The sequence below is a fragment of the Corylus avellana genome, chromosome ca1 (genome assembly GCF_901000735.1).
Source record: "Corylus avellana chromosome ca1, CavTom2PMs-1.0".
NCBI classification, from domain to species: domain Eukaryota; kingdom Viridiplantae; phylum Streptophyta; class Magnoliopsida; order Fagales; family Betulaceae; genus Corylus; species Corylus avellana.
In genome coordinates, this window is record NC_081541.1 from 19,464,017 (window position 1) to 19,483,865 (window position 19,849).

General features: G+C 37.3%; 2 protein-coding genes across 2 annotated transcripts in view; one reads left to right on the plus strand and one right to left on the minus strand.

Annotated features, from left to right (window-relative positions):
- LOC132167045 (nudix hydrolase 2-like) overlaps window positions 1-1,843 on the minus strand; it is a 3,789-nt gene extending 1,946 nt beyond the window's left edge. Inside the window, exon 1 of the mRNA XM_059577940.1 lies at window positions 1,589-1,843. Within this exon, the coding sequence (XP_059433923.1) occupies window positions 1,589-1,843 (255 nt within the window). The remainder of the gene's footprint in view (window positions 1-1,588) is intronic.
- A 6,862-nt stretch (window positions 1,844-8,705) lies between these two features.
- LOC132167054 (uncharacterized) lies at window positions 8,706-12,613 on the plus strand. Its single transcript, XM_059577951.1, has 4 exons — window positions 8,706-10,130; window positions 10,290-10,505; window positions 11,361-11,517; window positions 12,432-12,613. The coding sequence occupies exons 1-4, from the start codon at window positions 8,706-8,708 to the stop codon at window positions 12,611-12,613; spliced, it is 1,980 nt and encodes a 659-aa protein (XP_059433934.1).
- The last annotated feature ends 7,236 nt before the right edge of the window (window positions 12,614-19,849 follow it).

The following is a 19,849-nucleotide window of genomic DNA, read 5'->3' on the forward strand; positions in this document are numbered from 1 at the left end:
AAGAAATCTCTGATATGAGCAGTGATAACATTACACTGATGAGGAAAATCAGAAGGAATAGGAGCAACAAAATCAGAAGCAGAAGGAGAGAGAGATCCACGATCGTCATCCGTTAGGGGATGATTTTTCGTAGAATAAAAAGCAGATGAGGGCGTGAAGAAGAGTTGTGGGCTAGGCCAAGGGTATGTGTGAATAGTTCTGGTTTCAGCTGAGGGCTAGGCCAAGGGTATGTGCAGATAGTCTAGTGTCTTTAGGAAGTTTACCAGTGAGTGAGTACCTAGGATGAGATCCTTTAAGACTTCACTCAGTGAGTGATTTTGAGTTTAGTTTGTGTGTCATAATGTGGAGATCTAATTCTTCTGTTAGCTCTAATTCCAGTTTGCCACCGGACGTGGTTAACTATGAAAACATTTTGGTTGATGGTGATAATGATTTCAGTAAGTGGAACATTCCCAAGCTGGACGCTAGGGATGTCTACAACACTACTTGGTTTCAATCTTCTTTTAAGATTCAAAATTCTGTCAAAACTGTTGAACAGACCTTTCCGGTCACTGGTAATAATCAAACTATTACCTTGTTCAGCAAGCGTTTTGTTAATAATGCTCTTGCTAAAAAATTCAAATTTTTGCATGTCGGTTCTGTCCAAGTTGCAGTCAAATCTTTGACTCGACTCGGTATTAATGCTTCTGTTTTGCTTTGTTTGCGTGATGCTCGTTTTCTTGATTTTAAAACAAGCATTATTGGTTTAATTCAGTCTTCATTATTTGGTGGCCCTGTCCACTTTGATGTTTTCCCTAATATGACTCTGAGTTTAACCGATGTTCATATTCTGAAAGCACTAACGCAAAATATTCTCACATCTGGTTATAATATGGAAGAAGGTAGCCATCCTGTTGCTATCATCTACCGTATTTATTACAAGTTGATGAAAACAAATCTTGATCCACGTGCTGTGATTAAGAATGCTGGCGAATCAACTCTGTTGATTCAAAGTTCTACTCAGAATGCTCAAATTAAAACTCCAAAAATGATTCGATGGGCTGAGATTGAATTACCCAACGAATGGCTTTTAGAAGGTGTTGCAAAACCTTCTCGAGTAGTTAACGATGCCTCTAATCTTGATTACATCCAACAATACATGGATGGATCTGTTAAAATCAATTTTGCTGATTTGGGATATTCAAACAGAATTGAACGTCCCCTGTTGATTAACGAACGAAGGAATTCTTTTGCGGGTTCAACGACCTCAGAAGGACTCCGTCGTAGAGATAAAGATGTTGACGAATCACTTGACGATTCTCCTCATCTTCATCCCACAGTTAATCCTGGTTTGAAACTCAAAGGAATTTCTACCGATTCCCAAGTTTCATCTGCTTTTTATTCTACGAAAAATCATCCCCTAACGGATGACGATCGTGGATCTCTCTCTCCTTCTGCCTCTGATTTTGTTGCTCCTATTCCCTCGAGTTTTCCTCATCAGTGTAATGTTATCACTGCTCATATCAGAGATTTCTTCTCTGTCATTGATTGGTCTGCTTTGAACAAAGATTTTTCTTCAAAAGAAAATCGTGAGTTGCGGCATGCTTACCGTGCCAAATATTCCCAAAAGGAACGAGATCGTATCAAGGTCCAATGGGCTGAAGCTATGATCGAGTCCCAAACTCACATTTTGTTTTTTGATTTTCTCCAAAAACATTTTCCGGACGAAAATGATTTGAACATTGTCAAAAAGAAGTTTGTCAAAGAGGATAAATCTGTCATCAGATCTTCCCATCCTCTTACTGAAACCACTCTTCTTGATGTCAACAATATGGTTATTAAGTGTTCCCCTTTCAAAACTCATGATAAGGACCCTATCACTAACGATAGGAGAATCATCGAGCAAAACAATTTTATTTCCGAATCCATCCATATCATAGGTCAACAGTTAGATCGGATTGAAGAAAAACTTCCTTCTTCTTCCTCTGATTTAAAGTTTTCCTCTGTTCCCCCAAAGATTGAAAAACCACTGATTTCTCTCCCTGATTTAAAGAAATCTCCTGGTTTAAAAACCACTTCTCAGAAGAACACTGAGAAAGTGAACAAATTGCTTGCAGAACTGACTGAGTTAAAGACGACTCGAGCCAGTACCTCTGGTCAGAATTTTGCCATGGAAAAAGCTTTTTAATCTGATTCTGAATCTTTTGCTGATTCCACTGATTCTGACATCAAAGTTCTTGAACAAAACTTTGGCAAGATTGAAATGGAGCCAAAACTCCAAAGGATCTTTGACGGATCTAGAACTTTCAATCAGACAAAGAATTTTTATCCAAAACCTACCCCTCTTGATTTACAATTTGAGGAAAGGTTTTTGCAAACTCAATTTTCTGTTTCTGCTGATAAGCTGTATGAATGGAACATTGATGGCTTGTTTGAGCAAGAACTGCTCAACAAGATGAATCATATGGCCATGGTTGCTAATGCCTACATCTCAAACCACAGTAAAAGCCAGACTGATATTGTGGATTTACTTGCTACTGGTTTTTCTGGAACCCTTCGAAATTGGTGGGATAATTATCTCACTGAAGATAGAAGAAACCAGATCAGGAAAGCAGTAAAGTGTGATGAAGAAGGTATACCCATTTTCAATGAGGACGTTGGCATGGGTGAACCTGATGGTGTTAACACCTTGATTTATACAATTATCAAGAATTTTGTTGGAACTCCTTCCAACATTACTTCTCGTATTTCTGATTATTTGAACAATCTTCGATGCCCTACTATGTCTGATTATAGATGGTATCAAGATGTTTTTCTTTCCCGTGTTATGATGAGGTCTGATAGCCAAAAACCTTATTGGAAAGAAAAGTTTATTGATGGATTGCCTTCATTATTTGCTCACAAGGTTAAAGATGAATTGATCAGTACGGACACTGGTCTTATTGATTTTGAAAGATTAACCTATGGAGATTTATTCTCCACAGTGAAAAAACTTGGCATTAAGATGTGCATCGATCAAAAGATGATCCGACAGCAGCTTAAGAACGCCAAGAAAGTTAAATATGAAATGGGAAATTTCTGTGAACAATTCGGGTTACCTCCTATTGCTCCTTCAAAGAAGCATAAGAAGAAAACCAGAAAAGATTTCGCAAAATCTTCCCCTCCATATTACAACAAAGCTAAGACAAGAAAATTTAACAAACCTAAATTTTCTAAACCTCCCAAACGGAGTAAAAGCTCTAAATTTGAAAAATATTTTTCAAAAGATAAATGTTTTAATTGTGGAGAAGCAGGACACTATGCTGACAAGTGCCCTAAACCTCCCAAAAAGATTAAACAAGAGATTAATGCTTTAAACATCAAGGACGATGAAAAGCAAAAGATATTCAGAATTTTTCAAAACAATGGGTTTTCTGATTATTCTTCTAATGATGATCTTCCATCCTCTTCGGATTCTGATTATCATTCTGATTCTTCTGTTTATGAAAATTGTTATAAATTTGAGAACTGTGCCGGTTCTTGCTGCAACACAAAAACTTGTTCAATGATGTCAAAATCAGAAGAACAAGAAGATTTGCTTTTAACTTTGATTTCAAAAATTGATAATCCTGAGTTAAAAGAAGAGTATCTTAAAAAACTTAAGAAACTCATGATAAAAGATTTTGAAAAACCAGCTACTTCCAAAATCTCTCTTGAAGACACTTTGAAACGTTTTTCAAATCCGAAAAACAAAGTGCTTACTGTCTCAGATTTGCAGCATGAGATCAGTAATATCAAGAAAGATATTGTGAAATTGCAGACTGACCTGCAAGCTGTGAAAACTGAAAACAAAGATTTACAACAACAGCTTCTGCTGTTAAATCTTAACAAATGTTTTCCAGAAAGTGCTTCCAGTAACGAAGACACTAAAATTTCTGAGCATGGTGATGAGGCTGAATCCACCCATAAACCTCTCTCTGATGAGGTTAAGGTTGTCAGTATGATTTCTAAAGTTGTTCCTCCCAAATGGTATTCAAAAATTCATATCCGTATTTCTGATGAATATGTTTTTGATGCTATTGCTTTAATTGATTCTGGTTCTGACTTGAATTGCATTCAAGAAGGTTTTATTCCCAAAAAATATTTTGAATCATCCACTCAAAGATTGAATTCTGCCAGTGGTGATAAATTGCATATCAAATATGAACTCAGTAACGTTCATGTTTGCCAGAATGATGTTCATTTTCATACTTCTGCAGTTCTTGTGAAAAATATGAAAGAAAAAGTAATTCTTGGCATGCCTTTTCTTTCTTTGCTTTATCCATTTTCTGTTGATGAAGATGGTGTTTCAACTGTTAAGTTTGGTTCTGATATTCATTTCCAATTTGTGTCCAAATTTGAGATTGATATTAATAGGTTGGTTAATAGGTTTTCAGGATTAGAGTCTAATGAGTACCCTACTCCCATTAGGACTTTATCTTGTCTAAACACTCCCACTGACGGTCGTGTTTTACCTACTGTTCATACCTACACCCAGCTCATGGCGCATATTATTATAACTGTTTTACTTTGCATCAAAATAATTTTAAAATAATTTTGTGATATTTTAAAGATTTTTGCATCTTTATTCCTGATCTCTTTCCTTTTGAAATTTTGCAGTGCCACCATGGCAAGCAAAAAAGATAAAGAGAAAGTCACTTCCAAGGCTCTGACCATCAAGTCAGATTCTTCTATTGTTCCTACTGCTTCCCCATTGCCATCTTCATCTGTTGCCCTAACCAACAGATTTACTCCTTTTAGTCCTGGTTCCCAGGTTTCATATTCCAGCACTCTTGCTGCTCCCTATGATCCCTTTGCGGATCCTTCCCAGAAACCCTCTGTCAAGTACGACCGGACGTCGTCAAAATACATGACCCTCCCCTACTCCCAAAATTTGTTTTTTGTTGAGTTAAATCGGGTTTCCCCTTCCCTTACCCCCGGAGATATTGCCGTCTCCTATTTTCCCCCAAACTTTCATTGGATCCCTGAACATCCTTCGAAAAATTTGGCTTATTGTTCTGCTATCCTGAAACAAACAGGTTCTGTTTTCTTCAAAACGATCCCTGATAAGATTAACCCCCAGAAAACAGTCTACCACAGTGTTTATTTCAAGAAAATTATTTTGGAAAAAGAATGGGGTAATCACCCTTCTGATTCCAGGTCCCTTAACGGGTTTAACATCCCCTGTAATTATTATGATTACGTGGATGCCTTTTTCAAATTCCTGCTTTATCAAACCTCGAAATTTGAACATTCTTGGTTTGTCAGTTTTGATAAAGATTTCTATGGTATTCTCCCTCTCTGGTTCTCCAGGTGGTGGAACCAATTTGGTTGTCTCCCTGATATCCTCCCCCTCCAACTTGTTGATGCCTTTCAAATTTTCAAAGGTGATTACAAGGTTGATTCCTATGGAGCAAAGTTTTCCACTATGCTTCATTTTGTTAAAAAATTCAAGATTCCTTGGATTCTGAGATGGCAATACCACCTCTCGGAAAACAAAATTCAAAGACATTGGTATATCAAATGGTGGGATAAATGCTCACTAAATGATTCCATTGTCCTTGCTGTTAAAGACATGGTTCACGCTCCCAAGGCCCTTCCTGCCCCAAAGGCGTCTGCCCTGTCCAATTTATTGATTCCGCCCAGTGCTTTCTCTTCTCCAAAACGAGAAAAAGAAAGTTCCCCTACTTCCTCCCATTCGGCTTCTTCAAGCTCTTCAAGGAAGAATTCTTCAAAGAAGAAAGAAATGATCGAAGCCTTGCTTGCTGCCCTGGATAACTTAGATGATGATGAAGACGAGACGTCCAAACCATCTGCTGAGAAGCCCATCCAGGTTCCACCTTATTTTGAAGACTCACAGGACTACTACCCCTACCCAGGGGCTGAAGACATGTGAATGGTTGGGTCCCTAACGGCCCTCATATTTCAAGTTTTATCTAGCCTTCCGAAAGGCTAGTTTTCTCAGGTTTTCCCAAATCTGGCCCCATGTCGACCAGATTTACAGAACCAGCCCATGACGGTTGATTTTCTAAGTTTCAGTTTATTTGGTTCTCCTTGATCTTAGACGGATCACTGTTCATCACTATTTGGAGTTACTGTGCAAAATCACTGTTCACTTTTATTGTTCATGTCCGGACGACACGCGCAGGATTACTGTTCAGATGCACTGTTCAAGATTTGTCTGCCGACACTACAGTGCCGACAACTACTGTTTCGGATTGATGCTTTCACTGTTCAGACTGGCGCCAGACGTGCCTTTACTGTTTACTTTTGACCGCATGAACGCGGCTCATGATTGTAATTTACTGTTTTTACTTTTACTCAGCCTATATAACGGGCTCCCCTCCCCCATTGTAAGGCAGAGGCATTTTAAGAGGTTCTCTGAAACACTCTATCCTCCAGCCATTTCCCTTTAGATTCTTCTTCTTCTTCTATCCTTTCTTCAGTAAGTCCGAACGCTTACTCCTGTAAAGGTTTTATCACATAATCTATAACGATTATCTGTTTTCTGAGTTTCCATCTTATCAACTGCTTTTAAGTTTCAGTTGTTTATTTTGATTATACAATTGTCATACCGCCATCTTGGACGGTTCTATTGCTTTGATTTACAACTGCTTATTTCTGCAGATTATTATCCCCTCATCCTCAAGATCTATATATATATATATATATATATATATATGTATATATATATATATATATATATATATATACATATATATATATATATATATATATATATATATATATATAATAAAACCCTTATATGAGATTGAGATTTCATTAAGTTCACAAATCAATGGTTTTGTCTTGATAGCATAATTTTTATTATGCTTAATAAAATGATATTTTCAGCATTAAGGGACCAAATTTCACTAATTTTCCTTATATGGGATTTCATTAACTTCAAAATTTTATTGTAGGATATTATAGTTTTACAAATTACTATTCTCCAAAATTATATGTGTTTGATTTGTATTGAACTACTATAGATATCAGTGAAGAGTGAAGACATTGATATCTCTTTGAGCCAAAGAGATTTTTCGCTCTAGGACTCTCTGAACCTAGAGGAGAAGGAAATTCTTTTTCCATCACAAACTTAATTAGTTTGTGCGTGGGAAGGCATAAAACTTGCATTCTCATTGGCGTGCTGGTTAGCTTCCTTTTTGAGAGAAAGATGCCTGATGAGTTAGAGGCGATGTGGGGGAGATTTTCACTGACGGAAGAAGAGCAAGATGGGCTAGAGGTAGTTGAGGAGGACGTGGAGGAGATCACGGCGAAAGGGGCTCATTGTTTGATTGGTAAATTGATCTCGGATCGGTTTGTGGGGAAGAGAACTATTAGGGCGAAGTTGATAAGAGGATGGAGGCCGTCGGGGACGTTGGAGTTCAAGGTTCTGGGTGAAAACATGTTTCTAATGGAGTTTGAACATGAGTGGGATAAGATTCGAGTTTTGGAGGGCTGCCCTTGGATTTTCGAGGGCCAATTATTTTCGGTGGCAGAGTATGATGGAGTTACGCTGCCAAGTGAGATGAACTTTGATATGGAGGCCTTTTGGGTTCGTATGTATAAACTTCCGCTCTCATGTATGGGAAAGGAGATGGGGTTTAAGTTGGGAGCGATCATTGGAGTAGTTGAGGATGTTGATACAGATGAAAACGGTATAGGTTGGGGAGAATTTTTACGTGTTAAAGTTCAAATCAATGTCCAAAACCACTACTGAGAGGGAGGATACTCAAACTGAAAAACAAAACGCTATGGATACCTTTCCAATATGAAAAGGTTCCGAAATTTTGTTTCCAGTGTGGGGTTATTCGTCATGGCGTCGGGGGATGCGTGAATGAGGAATTGCGATGGAAAAATGGTAAGCCGAAGGAGAAAGAATATGGACCATGGCTGCGAGCGGGTTCTCCCAAGAGGCGCTCAGAAACACGATGGGGTAGCTCCTATGCAGAAGATTTTTTCCAGAATGAAGAAGGCGTGCATGGCTCAGCACTGGAAAGAAGGCCTGCTGGTTTCCGGCCGGCGAGGAGTCCAGACTTGGAAAGTTATGGTCAATCAAAAAGGGAAGAGACACGGCGTGGCCAAGGGGGATCCACAATTAATTCTGGGAAATTCAAAGGTGCAGTTTCGGGAGATTTTCCTTGTGGGGAGTGTGATAATTTAATGAGGGAATCACCCATGAGAGAGAATGACGAGGATCATGGGGATGCAAGAAGCACGTCCGTTACTTCCAAAATGGGATTTAATTTGAGACAAAATGGAGAGATTTCCGGTGGGCAGCTGCACAAGAGGGAGTAGTTTTCGCCAGCTGTGGGTGTGCATGAGCTGTTCGGAACAGCTGGTAGCATAACTCCCGATGCCACGTCAGAGAATCATAATGTGGGGGGTAACTCTTCTCCAATACACTTTTCTGCTGGGCTCAGTTCTACTGTGGACTGTGATCACACCCCCCTAAGGGATGGACATGGGCCAATAGATACAAGGGGTGCTTCAATTCGCTCTTGGAAAAAAAGGGCCCGTTAAAAGAAAGGAGAAGGGAATGAACGAACTGAAAGTTGTTTGGTGCTGGGAAAAAGAAGTGGAGCTGGAGAAGCACGTTTAGACAATAATGAGGCTGTCCGGAAGAAAGGAAAGAGAGTGCTGGAATGCAATAAGATCCCTGAGTCTAGATTGGCGGTGGCTGGCGCACAGCCCCACCAAGAACCATGAGTATTCTCAGTTGGAACTGCCGGGGGCTTGGGAACCTCTGGATAGTTCGAGACATTTGCCGGTTGGTAAAGGAGAAGAAACCCAATTTGGTTTTCCTGATGGAAACCAAACTAATGGCGTCTCGGGTGGAACGGGTAAAGTACAAGTTGGGCTTTAGTAGTGTTTTTGTGGTTGATTGTGTGGGAAGGAGTGGGGGACTAGCACTCTTTTGGAATGATAATGAATTGGTAGAGATTCAAAATTACAGTCGACGCCACATTAATGCTAAAATAAGTGGAGTGGATGGTATAGCACAATGGATTCTAACGGGCTTCTATGGTCATCCCGAAGTGGCTAAAAGAAAAGAATCATGGGATCTCCTTATGCACCTCCATTCATTGACTTCTAGTGCATGGATGTGTGTAGGAGATTTCAATGAAATATTGGCCGATGAAGAGAAGTATGGTGCTAATAAACGGCCTAGATGGCAAATAAGGGATTTCCAACAAACTATGGAACGGTGTCAACTCCATGACTTGGGCTTTTTAGGCCCAAAGTTTACGTGGAGTAATAAAAGGGAAGACGGGCATTTTATCATGGAGAGATTAGATAGAGCAATTGCAAACCAAGCTTGGATGACATCATACCCAAACTATGGGGTGGAGGTATTGGCCAACCATACATCAGACCATGCACCAATTAATGTTCAGCTTTGCATTGTAAGGCGTGACCAATGGAGGTTGGAGAAGAAGTTTTTCTATGCAGCTGGGTGGGGGAAAAAAGATAGCCACAATAATTTGATCAAATCGGTATGGAGGGAGAAAGGTTTGGCCTCAAACCCATGGATGTCTTTCTCGGCTAAAATAGGGAGGTGCAAAAAGGTGATTACTCGATGGCAAATTAAGGAGAAGGGGCAGGCCGAATCCCAAATCCAACAGAAGACCGAGCAATTGAAATTGCTACAAATGGGTGATTCTAGACCGGAGGAGGAGAAAATAAAATTACTGCAGCAAGAGGTAAATGACATTTTTGAAAAAGAGGAGATGCATTGGAGACAGCGGGCCAAAGAACATTGGTTAAAAAGTGGAGATAAAAATACAAAATTTTTTCATGCTAGTGTCAATCAAAGGCGTCGGATGAATCATATTGTACTAATTGAAGATAAAGCGGGGAATTTATGTACAACACCTGAAAGTATCAATAGAGCCTTCACGGATTATTTTCAGAATATCTTTTCTACATCTAACCCGTATGGGCTAAGGGAATGCCTACATGGGTTAGAGAGGAGAATCACCCCAAGCATGAATGAACAGCTGGAGCGGGAAATCACAGTAGAGGAAATTTACTACGCCATTTCTCAAATGGGTGTCCAAAAAGCCCCAGGACCGGATGGATTGCCTGCATGTTTTTACCATGACAATTGGTCAATTATTGGAGAGGAGGTATGTAATATTGTTAAACATTTTTTCAATTTGGGTAATTTTAGTGATGATTTAAATTTTACCCATATTGTATTGATTCCTAAAAAAAATAATCCCTCAAAGCTTTCTGAATTTAGACCTATCAGTCTTTGTAATGTTATTTATAAAATTATTTCAAAGACCATGGCAAACAGATTGAAGGTGCTTCTCCATGAAATCATTTCTCCCAACCAAAGCGTGTTTATTCCGGGAAGGCTCATCTCAGATAACGTGTTGGCGGCCTATGAAACTATGCACTCAATGCATTCCCGGATGTGGGGGAAAGTCGGTTACATGGCATTAAAACTGGATATGAGTAAGGCTTATAATCGATTGGAGTGGTGTTTTGTGGAAGAGGTAATGCGATCTTTGGGGTTTGGTGCGAAGTGGATTGGCCTTGTGATGAAGTGTATTTCCTCAGTACGGTATTCGATTATCATCAATGGAAATACTGAAGGTAGTATCCAGCCTACAAGAGGGATCAGGCAAGGGGATCCCATCTCTCCATATCTGTTTATACTGTGTGCGGAAGCGTTAAGTTCCCAATTATTACATGCCGAACAAACTGAGAGTCTCCGGGGAGTTCCAACTTCCCCAAGGGGTCCGCGGTTAAACCACCTATTTTTTGCGGACGATAGTATTATTTTTTGTCAAGCCACGGCACAGGATTGGCAACGTTTAACAATCATTTTGGAAGCATATGAAAAAGCGTCGGGCCAACGTTTGAATAGAGATAAAACGTCCATATTTTTCAGCCGCAACACACGACGTGAGGTTAAAGACCTAATCATTCGGTTGTCTAGGGTGCCGGTTACACAGAGGTATGATAAATATTTGGGACACCCAGCACTAGTGGGGAGGTCTTGAACCAGAGAATTCCAGAATCTCTCAGAAAGAGTACGGAAAAAGGTCACGGATTGGAAGATGAAGCTACTTTCACAAGCTGGTAAAGAGGTCTTATTAAAAGCCGTGGCACAAGCCATTCCCACATATAGTATGAGTATCTTTTTACTCCCAAAAGTCCTTTGCAAAGAAATTAATGGTATTATGCAGAATTATTGGTGGGGGCAAAAGGCGAATGAAAAGAAAATACATTGGATGAGTTGGGAAAAAATGGGGTGTGCAAAGTCTCAAGGGGGATTGGGGTTCTGAGATCTTCATGTATTCAATAAAGCAATTCTTGCTAAACAATTATGGCGATTAATCAAGCAGCCGGATAGCTTGGCTTCAAAAATCCTTAAGGCCAAATATTTTCCAAAGAGCTCTTTACGGGAAGCGAAAGTGACGAGTAGACCATCATTGGCTTGGAGGAGCATTCTTTCGGCGAAGGAGTTGTTTTTTGCAGGGCTGAATTGGCGCATTGGAAACGGTAATTCAGTGTCAATTTGGGGGGATAGATGGATCCCAAATCCATCCACCTATACCATTCAATCTCCCTGCCGAATTCTACAAAGAGATGCTAAGGTTTTGTGATTTGATTGAAACCCGACCATCAAGGTGGAATATCCCACTAATTCGGGAGATATTTTGGGAGGAAGAAGCTGATGCAATCTACGGACTTCCGCTGAGCAGATATAATAAGCAAGATACGATGATTTGGAAGTTCACGAATTCGGGAGAATTTTCCGTTAGAAGTGCTTATCACTTGGAGCTCGAACAAAAGGCTGAAAATTACGGTGAAGGATCAAAACAAGCAGGAAGTAAGGCTATTTGGAAGACTCTTTGGGAACTGAGGGTGCCTAATGCCACAAAGATGTTTATTTGGAGGGCATGCTACAATATTCTACCTACTAAAGCCACCTCAAACATAGAGGGGTGTTAGAGGATGCAAATTGCATTTTCTGCACAAATGAAATGGAAACAACTGCTCATGCACTCTGGCACTACCCAGCAGCTAAAGACGTGTGGAGTATAAGTGTTTGACCCCTGCAGAAAAGTGTGTGCAATGAGGAGGGGTTCCTGGAAATTTTTGAGTTTCTGTCTCATAAATGTAGCATGGAGGAGTTGGGAATCTTTGCACTTACTGCACGGGCAATATAGTATAGAAGAAATGAAGCTACTCATGGTGGCTCTTTTAAACATCCAGGGGTACTAGCCCAAGAAGTAGCTACCCAGTGGAAAGCTTGGGAAACATTTGGGGAGCACCAGGAGGAAAGGGAAGCTACCGAACCCCAAAACGCTGTCTCTCATATTCGGTGGAAAGCTCCAGAAGTGGACACGTACAAAGTCAATTGGGATGTGTCGGTGAGAGCATCTTCTAAAACTTTGGTGTGGGAATTATAGTGCGGGACTTCAAGGGGCAAGTGTGTGCAGCAACTTGCTTAGTTCAAGAAGGGAGTCTGGAGCCTACAGTGGCAGAGGCGATGGGAGCCCTTAACGCATTGGAGTTCTGCCGTGATCTGGGCTTCCAAGAAATTGTACTGGAAGGAGACTCAAAAACAGTAGTCCAAGCGATCAAAGGATGAGCAACCTGGAATAAGTTTGGTCAAGTTATAGAAGATATTCATACTATTCTACCCGGGTTTAGAAGCTGGAAGGTGGAATATGTCAGAAGAGAAGCAAATAGGGCAGCTCATGGATTAGCAAGGGCAGCTGGTATCAATGGGGAGCATAGAGTTTGGATGGAAGAAGTCCCGGCTTGTATTCACGATGAGATTACTTCAGAGAGTTTTGATGTAGTTGTTTAGAGTTCTGTTGAACTCTTGGTATTTAGAGTTTGTGTGGCTCTAGATGTTTTTGTATTCATTTCAGAATTTTTGAATAATATCAGTCACTTATTCAAAAAAAAAAAAAAAAAAAAAAAAAAAACCTACTATAGATATAACACATTCACACTAACAATATTAAATATTCACGCTAAATATTCATGCTAAGTGTTTAGTGAAATATTTTGTTTTATTTTGTATTCATAAAAACATATTTTATATTTATAAACCTTATGTGATGATTGATCATACGATTCATGTTAATAATACCATCTTTTTTTTTTTTCTTCTTTTTTTCCTTAAGTAATCATCAACTTATCAACAATAACATCTCATGCTATCAATTCCAAATTTCAAAAGACAATGTCAATACTTAATTTGTGACTATAGGACATTACATGCATTATTAATTTGTTATTGTCAATTTTAAATTTATAATTCTAATCATTTCATTTGGCACATTGTCATTGTATATGATATGAACTATATGAATCGATATGATTATATGAATAATATGATTAAGTATCATTGTATCATGATTTTAACACATGAGTAAGTGTTTAGTGAAAGATTTTGTTTTATTTTGTATTCATAAACCTTATGTAATAATTGATCATACGATTCATATTAATAATATAATCATTTTTTTTCTTAAGTGATCAACAATAATATCTCATGCTATCAATTCCAAATTTCAAATGACAATGTCGATGAGTAATGTTATAAGTCAATCTTGTGTCCTTCTTGAGTCCCTTTAAGAATGATGTGGCTATTAAAATTACCATTGAGCTTATGATTGATCATTATTGAATTTTGATAAAATTGTGATTTTAATTGCCACATCATTTTTGGAGGGATTCAAGAGGGATACAAGAGGGACTTTTAGAATTACTCTAATGTCAATACTTAATATATAACTATAGGACATTACATGCATTGTTAATTTGTTATTGTCAATTTTAAATTTCTAATTATAATCATTCCATTTGGGATTATTCTAATCACATTTTCATTGTCTATGATATGAATTATTGAATTATATGAATCAATATGATTATATGAATAATATGATTAAGTATCAATGCATCATGATTTTCATTTAAGATATAACCATATGATTAACTTTTATTATTCAATTATATATTATACATATACTTATAATCATAGATATAATTATATATTGTATACCAATTAATTAATGTTTTTTTTTTTTGGAAATACTCAATAATTAATATACATTGACTATTGTTAAATTGTTATTAAATAATAAGTAATATACTATATAAATTATTTTTATTAAATTATATATAATATGTATATATAATAAATATATACGAGTCGCGCTAATAAGCAAGTCGAGCCCTTATATGAGTATGTTCACGAACTTTAAACGAGCGAGTCGAGTTTTATACGGGTATGTATTTTTTAATAATCGAGTTTGGTATTATGTCCACGAGCGGCTCATTTAATAATCAAGTCGCGCACGAGCTGGGCTTTGTCGGGCCAAGCCCGAGCGGGCTCACGGGTAGCTCTGTTTGCTTACAGCCCTACCCGTAATCCATGTGGATGGGCAATAGAAAATGCAAAATAGTTTTTAACGGACATAGTTTTTCTCTAAACTGGGTTGAATAAACTTTCTCCAACTCAATCTATAAAAACTAGTGACCTAGTAACCTCCGCTTCATTAGGCGTAGTCTACAACCAATTGAGCTATCCCTTGGAGACTTATTTATGCATTGCTGAGTTACAGTTTTAGTCAAAATTGACTAGCACTATAAACATATAGCCATCTTCTTGGCTAAATTGGCTAGTTGGATGAAGAAAGAATTGTTGCCAATTTTCGTTGCAGGATTATATTAGAATTAATCTTCTATCAAGAGACTTAAGGTGGCCCACATGTCACATATATTATATGTATATAGTATACTATATATAATTTTTATTAAAAAAAAAAAAAAAAAACTTTGGGTAATTAAAGTACAGTTAACTACTAGAGGTGAAAAGGTGTTTTATTTTCACCAAGTGTTTGTCCCCCTTGATGGAAGGAAGCAACGTAAGATAAATAGATAGGGATCTTGACCTATATAAAAGACAAGCATGTGATATCCATCGATCACAATTTTAATGTGAAAAACAGATAGGCCAAAAATCCTTATCTATCACTCTCCAACAAAGTGAGGGTTCTAGGATTCAATTCAAATGCTTAAACAACAATGGCCAGAGGTTAGTTTTTCTTTTATGTTTATATAATTTTCTCCCAAATTCTTACATTAGTGGTATCAGAGCTAGGTTTTGTGCCATGTTGTTTAGTATCAATCTGTTGAATTTTAGTAGAATGATTGAATGTTTGTATTAGGACTACGGTTGCTGTGAGATTTTTGTTTTGGGTTTCAAGTTTTATAATGGGTATGGTTTCATGGTTTGGCCGGATCTTTAAAATTTAATGTTTATGATGCTTTTGTGGTTTTAGAAGATTAATCTTATTGTTTTTTATTGTGCAAAATACTATATTTTTACAATTTTGGAATCGTTAAAAAAAAAAAAAAAAAAAAAAAAACAAGATTAAGATTTTCGGCCATGCCATTTTTCTTTAAAATGATGATTTATTTTCATTGTTTTTGAATACCCATATGTTTCCAAATCCATAAATTAGTAGTCTTGATTATTCCGAACCAAAACCATGTTATAAAATTGGGTTTCAGTGCAAAAATTTGATGAAAAATGAGAAAAACCCGTTTAGGGCGAGACCCGACCCAGATCCGTTTTTCAGACCCGGTTGAAGGTAAGGGATGAAGTCCCCTACCCGAATCTAAGCCCACTCGCATGCTGGGCGCGTGTTGTACACGCGCCATAAAAGGGTAAAACTCCTCCGTTTTCCAGTGTGGGGTATCGAACCTCACACAATGTGGCTTGCAAGAAGGGTTACACCATCAAGCCATTGTTTCACTTTGGTCCATATCTCGTTTGCTCTATATAAATAGCATTAAGCTATTCTGAAAAATGCCTTTTATTGTGCATTAAAAATAGCCACAGCATCTTAAAACACAATGATATGAAATTTTATAATGGCATTTCATATTGCAATTAAATTGTCATAGTGATTACTTGGCCCTACAGGGAAGTGATCATTTTATATGACTTAATTAGAATAAGATAGTAAAAAAAGATATTAGAAAAATTGGATACCTAATACCCACAGGTGCAGTGTCTATTTTTTCTTAAGCATTTATAAAATTTACTAGTTTTATTATGAAGATATAGAAACAAATCTTATGCACAGTGCGATCTTTACCCACAAGAAGATTTTGATTTGTTTATGAATTTGACATTGGTTGATTCATACTATAGTTTGTGTTTATTTCAAAGCGTTGATGCCTATTCTTGGTTATTGCAGCTATTGTTTCATCTGTTTTAAATAATGAATCTTCTCATATTCCATTTTTAAATGGAGATAATTTTTCAGACTAGAAAGACAAAATTCTCTTGACATTAGGGTGCACAGACCTAGACTTTGCATTGCGTGTGGAGGAACCACCCGTGCCCACTGAAACAAGTTCGATAGTAGAAAAAACTACATATGAAAAGTGGGAACGGTCAAACCGATTAAGTCTAATACTCATTAAGTCACATATTAGTAAGAGCATTAGAGGTTCAATTCCTCCATGTGATAAGGTAAAGGACTACTTAAAGGCCATTGAAGAACAATTTGTTAGTTCTGATAAGGCATTAGCTAGCACTCTACTGAACAAGTTGTCAATTATGAAACATGACAAATTTAGGAATGTACGTGAGCACATAATGGAGATGAGGGACATTGCTGCACAACTTAAGTCCTTAGGAATTGAGATTTCAGTCATTCCTTGTCCATTTCATACTCAATTCTCTCCCTGCTGAATATGGACCATTTAAGATTTCTTACAACACATATAAGGAAAAGTGGTCCATTAATGAACTTCTAACAATGTGTGTACAAGAAGAGGAGATGTTGAAACATGAAAATTTAGAGAGTGCACATTTTGTGACTCATAAAAAGGGCAAAGGGAAAAAGGGAAAAGGTGCTGAAATTAAATGGAAGAAGAATGGACAAGCATCATTCAAGTCTTATGGAAATAAATATGTATGTTTCTTCTATAAGAAAAAGGGGCACAAAAAGAATGATTGCCTAAAGTACAAAAAATGGCTCGAGAAAAAAGGTAATCTCGATTCTCTAGTGTGTTATGAATCTAACTTCATAGATACTCATCATAATACATGGTTTATTGATTCGAGTACTACAATTCACGTTGTCAATATCATGCAGGGATTTCTCAGCCTAAGGAAACCGATGGGAAGTGAACAAGGCATCTATCCAGGAAATGGGATGCGTTCACATGTCGAGGCTATAGGAACCTTTAGACTTGTTTTAGAAAATGGATATATTTTAGACCTTGTAAACACCTTTTATGTTCCTTCATTTTCAAAAAAAATTAATTTCTATATCTAAACTAGTACCTTTAGGGTTTGAATTTAATTTTATTGGGTCAAATGTCTATTTGTTTAAAAACTCTACAGATGTTGAATCAGGAATCTTAGTCAATGGTTTATATAAATTAAATTTAGATCCCATTTATGAACAAAGTCTCTTAACTATGCATGATATTGGCAGTAAACGCAACACTATTGATGAGTCATCCTCTATGTTATGGCATAGGAGATTGGGACATATCTCCGTAAAGAGAATCAAAAGGCTAATAAATGATGGAGTCCTTAAGGCTCTAGATTTTTCAGATTTTGGTACTTGTGTGGATTGCATAAAAGGAAAGCAAACCAACAAGACCAGTAAAGGTGCTAAGAGGAGTGAAGAAATACTTGGAATCATACACACTGACATCTGTGGACCATTTAGTACCCCATGTTTGAATGGTCAAAGATATTGTATCTCATTTATTGATGACTATTCACGGTTTATGTATCTTTACCTCTTTTTTAATAAGTCTGAAGCACTAGATGCTTTCAAAACATATAAAAGGGAAGTAGAGAGACAATTAGAAAAAAAAATTACGATCGTAAGATCTGATAGGGGTGGAGAATATTATGATAGATACATAGAGTCAGGGCAAAGACCAGGTCCATTTGCCAATTTTCTCAAAAGAAGAAGGGATTATTGCTCAATATACAATGCCGGGTTCACCTTACCAAAATGGTGTTGCTGAAAGGCGAAACCGTACCCTTATAGATATGGTAAGAAGTATGCTTAGCAATAGTGATCTTCCTTCATTTTTGTGGAGTGAGGCCTTAAAAACTTCCGTATATATCTTAAATAGAGTTCCATTTAAGGTTGTTCCCAAAACACCATTTGAGTTATGGAAAGGATGGAAACCTAGTTTAAGACATTTTCATATATGGGGTTGCCTAGTTGAGATTAGGGTCTACAATCCACAATTAAAGAAATTGGATCCGAGAACAGTCAGTGGATATTTCATTGGCTATGCAGAAAATTTTAAGGGTTATAGATTTTATTGTCCCTCACATACGCCTAGAATTGTTGAAGCTAGAAATGCAAAATTTATTGAGGCTCTTAACATTAGTGGGAGTAATGTTCCTCAAAAGATAAAGTGGGAGGAAACACGGAATTCAGATACAACATCTGTGAATCAAAATAAGTTGACTGTTTTTTCAGGAAAATCAACCAGATATCCTTGAAGAACAATCAATTCAAGAGCTACCACCACCTCAAGAGGAACATATCAATGTGGAGTCTGCAAATCAATATCTACATAATGCGGATGGGACTGTAGAATTAAGAAGATCCTCAAGAGTAAGGAGGCCAAGCATTTCTGGTGATTATTATGTATACCTATTAGAATCTGACTTTGATGTCGGACCTAAGGATGACCCTATTTCATTTTCACATGCCATGAGTAATGAAAACTCAAAATTTTGGTATAATGCCATGATAGAAGAAATAGAATCTATGGCTAAAAATCAAGTTTGAGAAATTGTCGAGTTACCTAAAGGAGTTAAAACCATTGGTTGTAAATGGGTTTATAAAACCAAGAAAGACTTGAATTGTAACATCAATCGATATAAGGCTAGACTTGTAGCTAAGGGATTCACACAAAGAGAAGGTATTGATTACCATGATACTTTCTCTCCAGTTTTTAAAAAGGATTCCTTTAGAATAATCATGGCATTAGTAGCTCATTTTGATTTAGAGCTATATCAGATGAATGTGAAAGCGGCTTTCCTTAATGGGAGTCTTGAAGAAGATGTGTACATGAAACAACCTGAAGGGTTTTGTTCTAATAAAGGTGATCAATTAGTCTGCAGGTTAAAGAAATCTATATATGGACTAAAACAAGCATCCCATCAATGGTATTTAAAATTTCACAATGTTATTACTTCATTTGGATTTGCGGAGAACATTGTGGATAATTGCATATACCAAAAATTTAGTGGGAGTAAATTTATTTTCTTAGTCCTATATGTTGATGATATTTTACTTGCAACTAATGATTTGGGTCTACTGCATGACACTAAACAATTTCTTTCTCAAAACTTTGAAATGAAGGATTTAGGTGAAGCCTCTTATGTCTTAGGCATTGACATTCATAGAGACAGGTCTCAAAAGATGTTAGATCTATCTCATAAAGCCTATATTGAAAGAGTTTTGGAAAAATTCAGAATGTATGAATGTACACCCAATGCGGCACCCATATTGAAAGGCGATACATTCAATTTAAGTCAATGTCCGAAAAATGTTTTGGAAAAGAAAGAAATGGAAAGCATTCCTTATGCATCTGCTGTTGGTAGTTTAATGTATGCACAGGTTTGTTTAAGACCTAACATTGCATATGCAGTAGGAATGTTAAAAAGATATCAAAGTAATCCTGGAATGGAACACTGGAAGGCTTTTAAAGATGTTATGAGATATTTACAAGGAACCAAGAATCATATGCTGACTTATAAGAATGTAGATTATCTAGAAGTGGTTGGATATTCAGACTCGACTCAGAC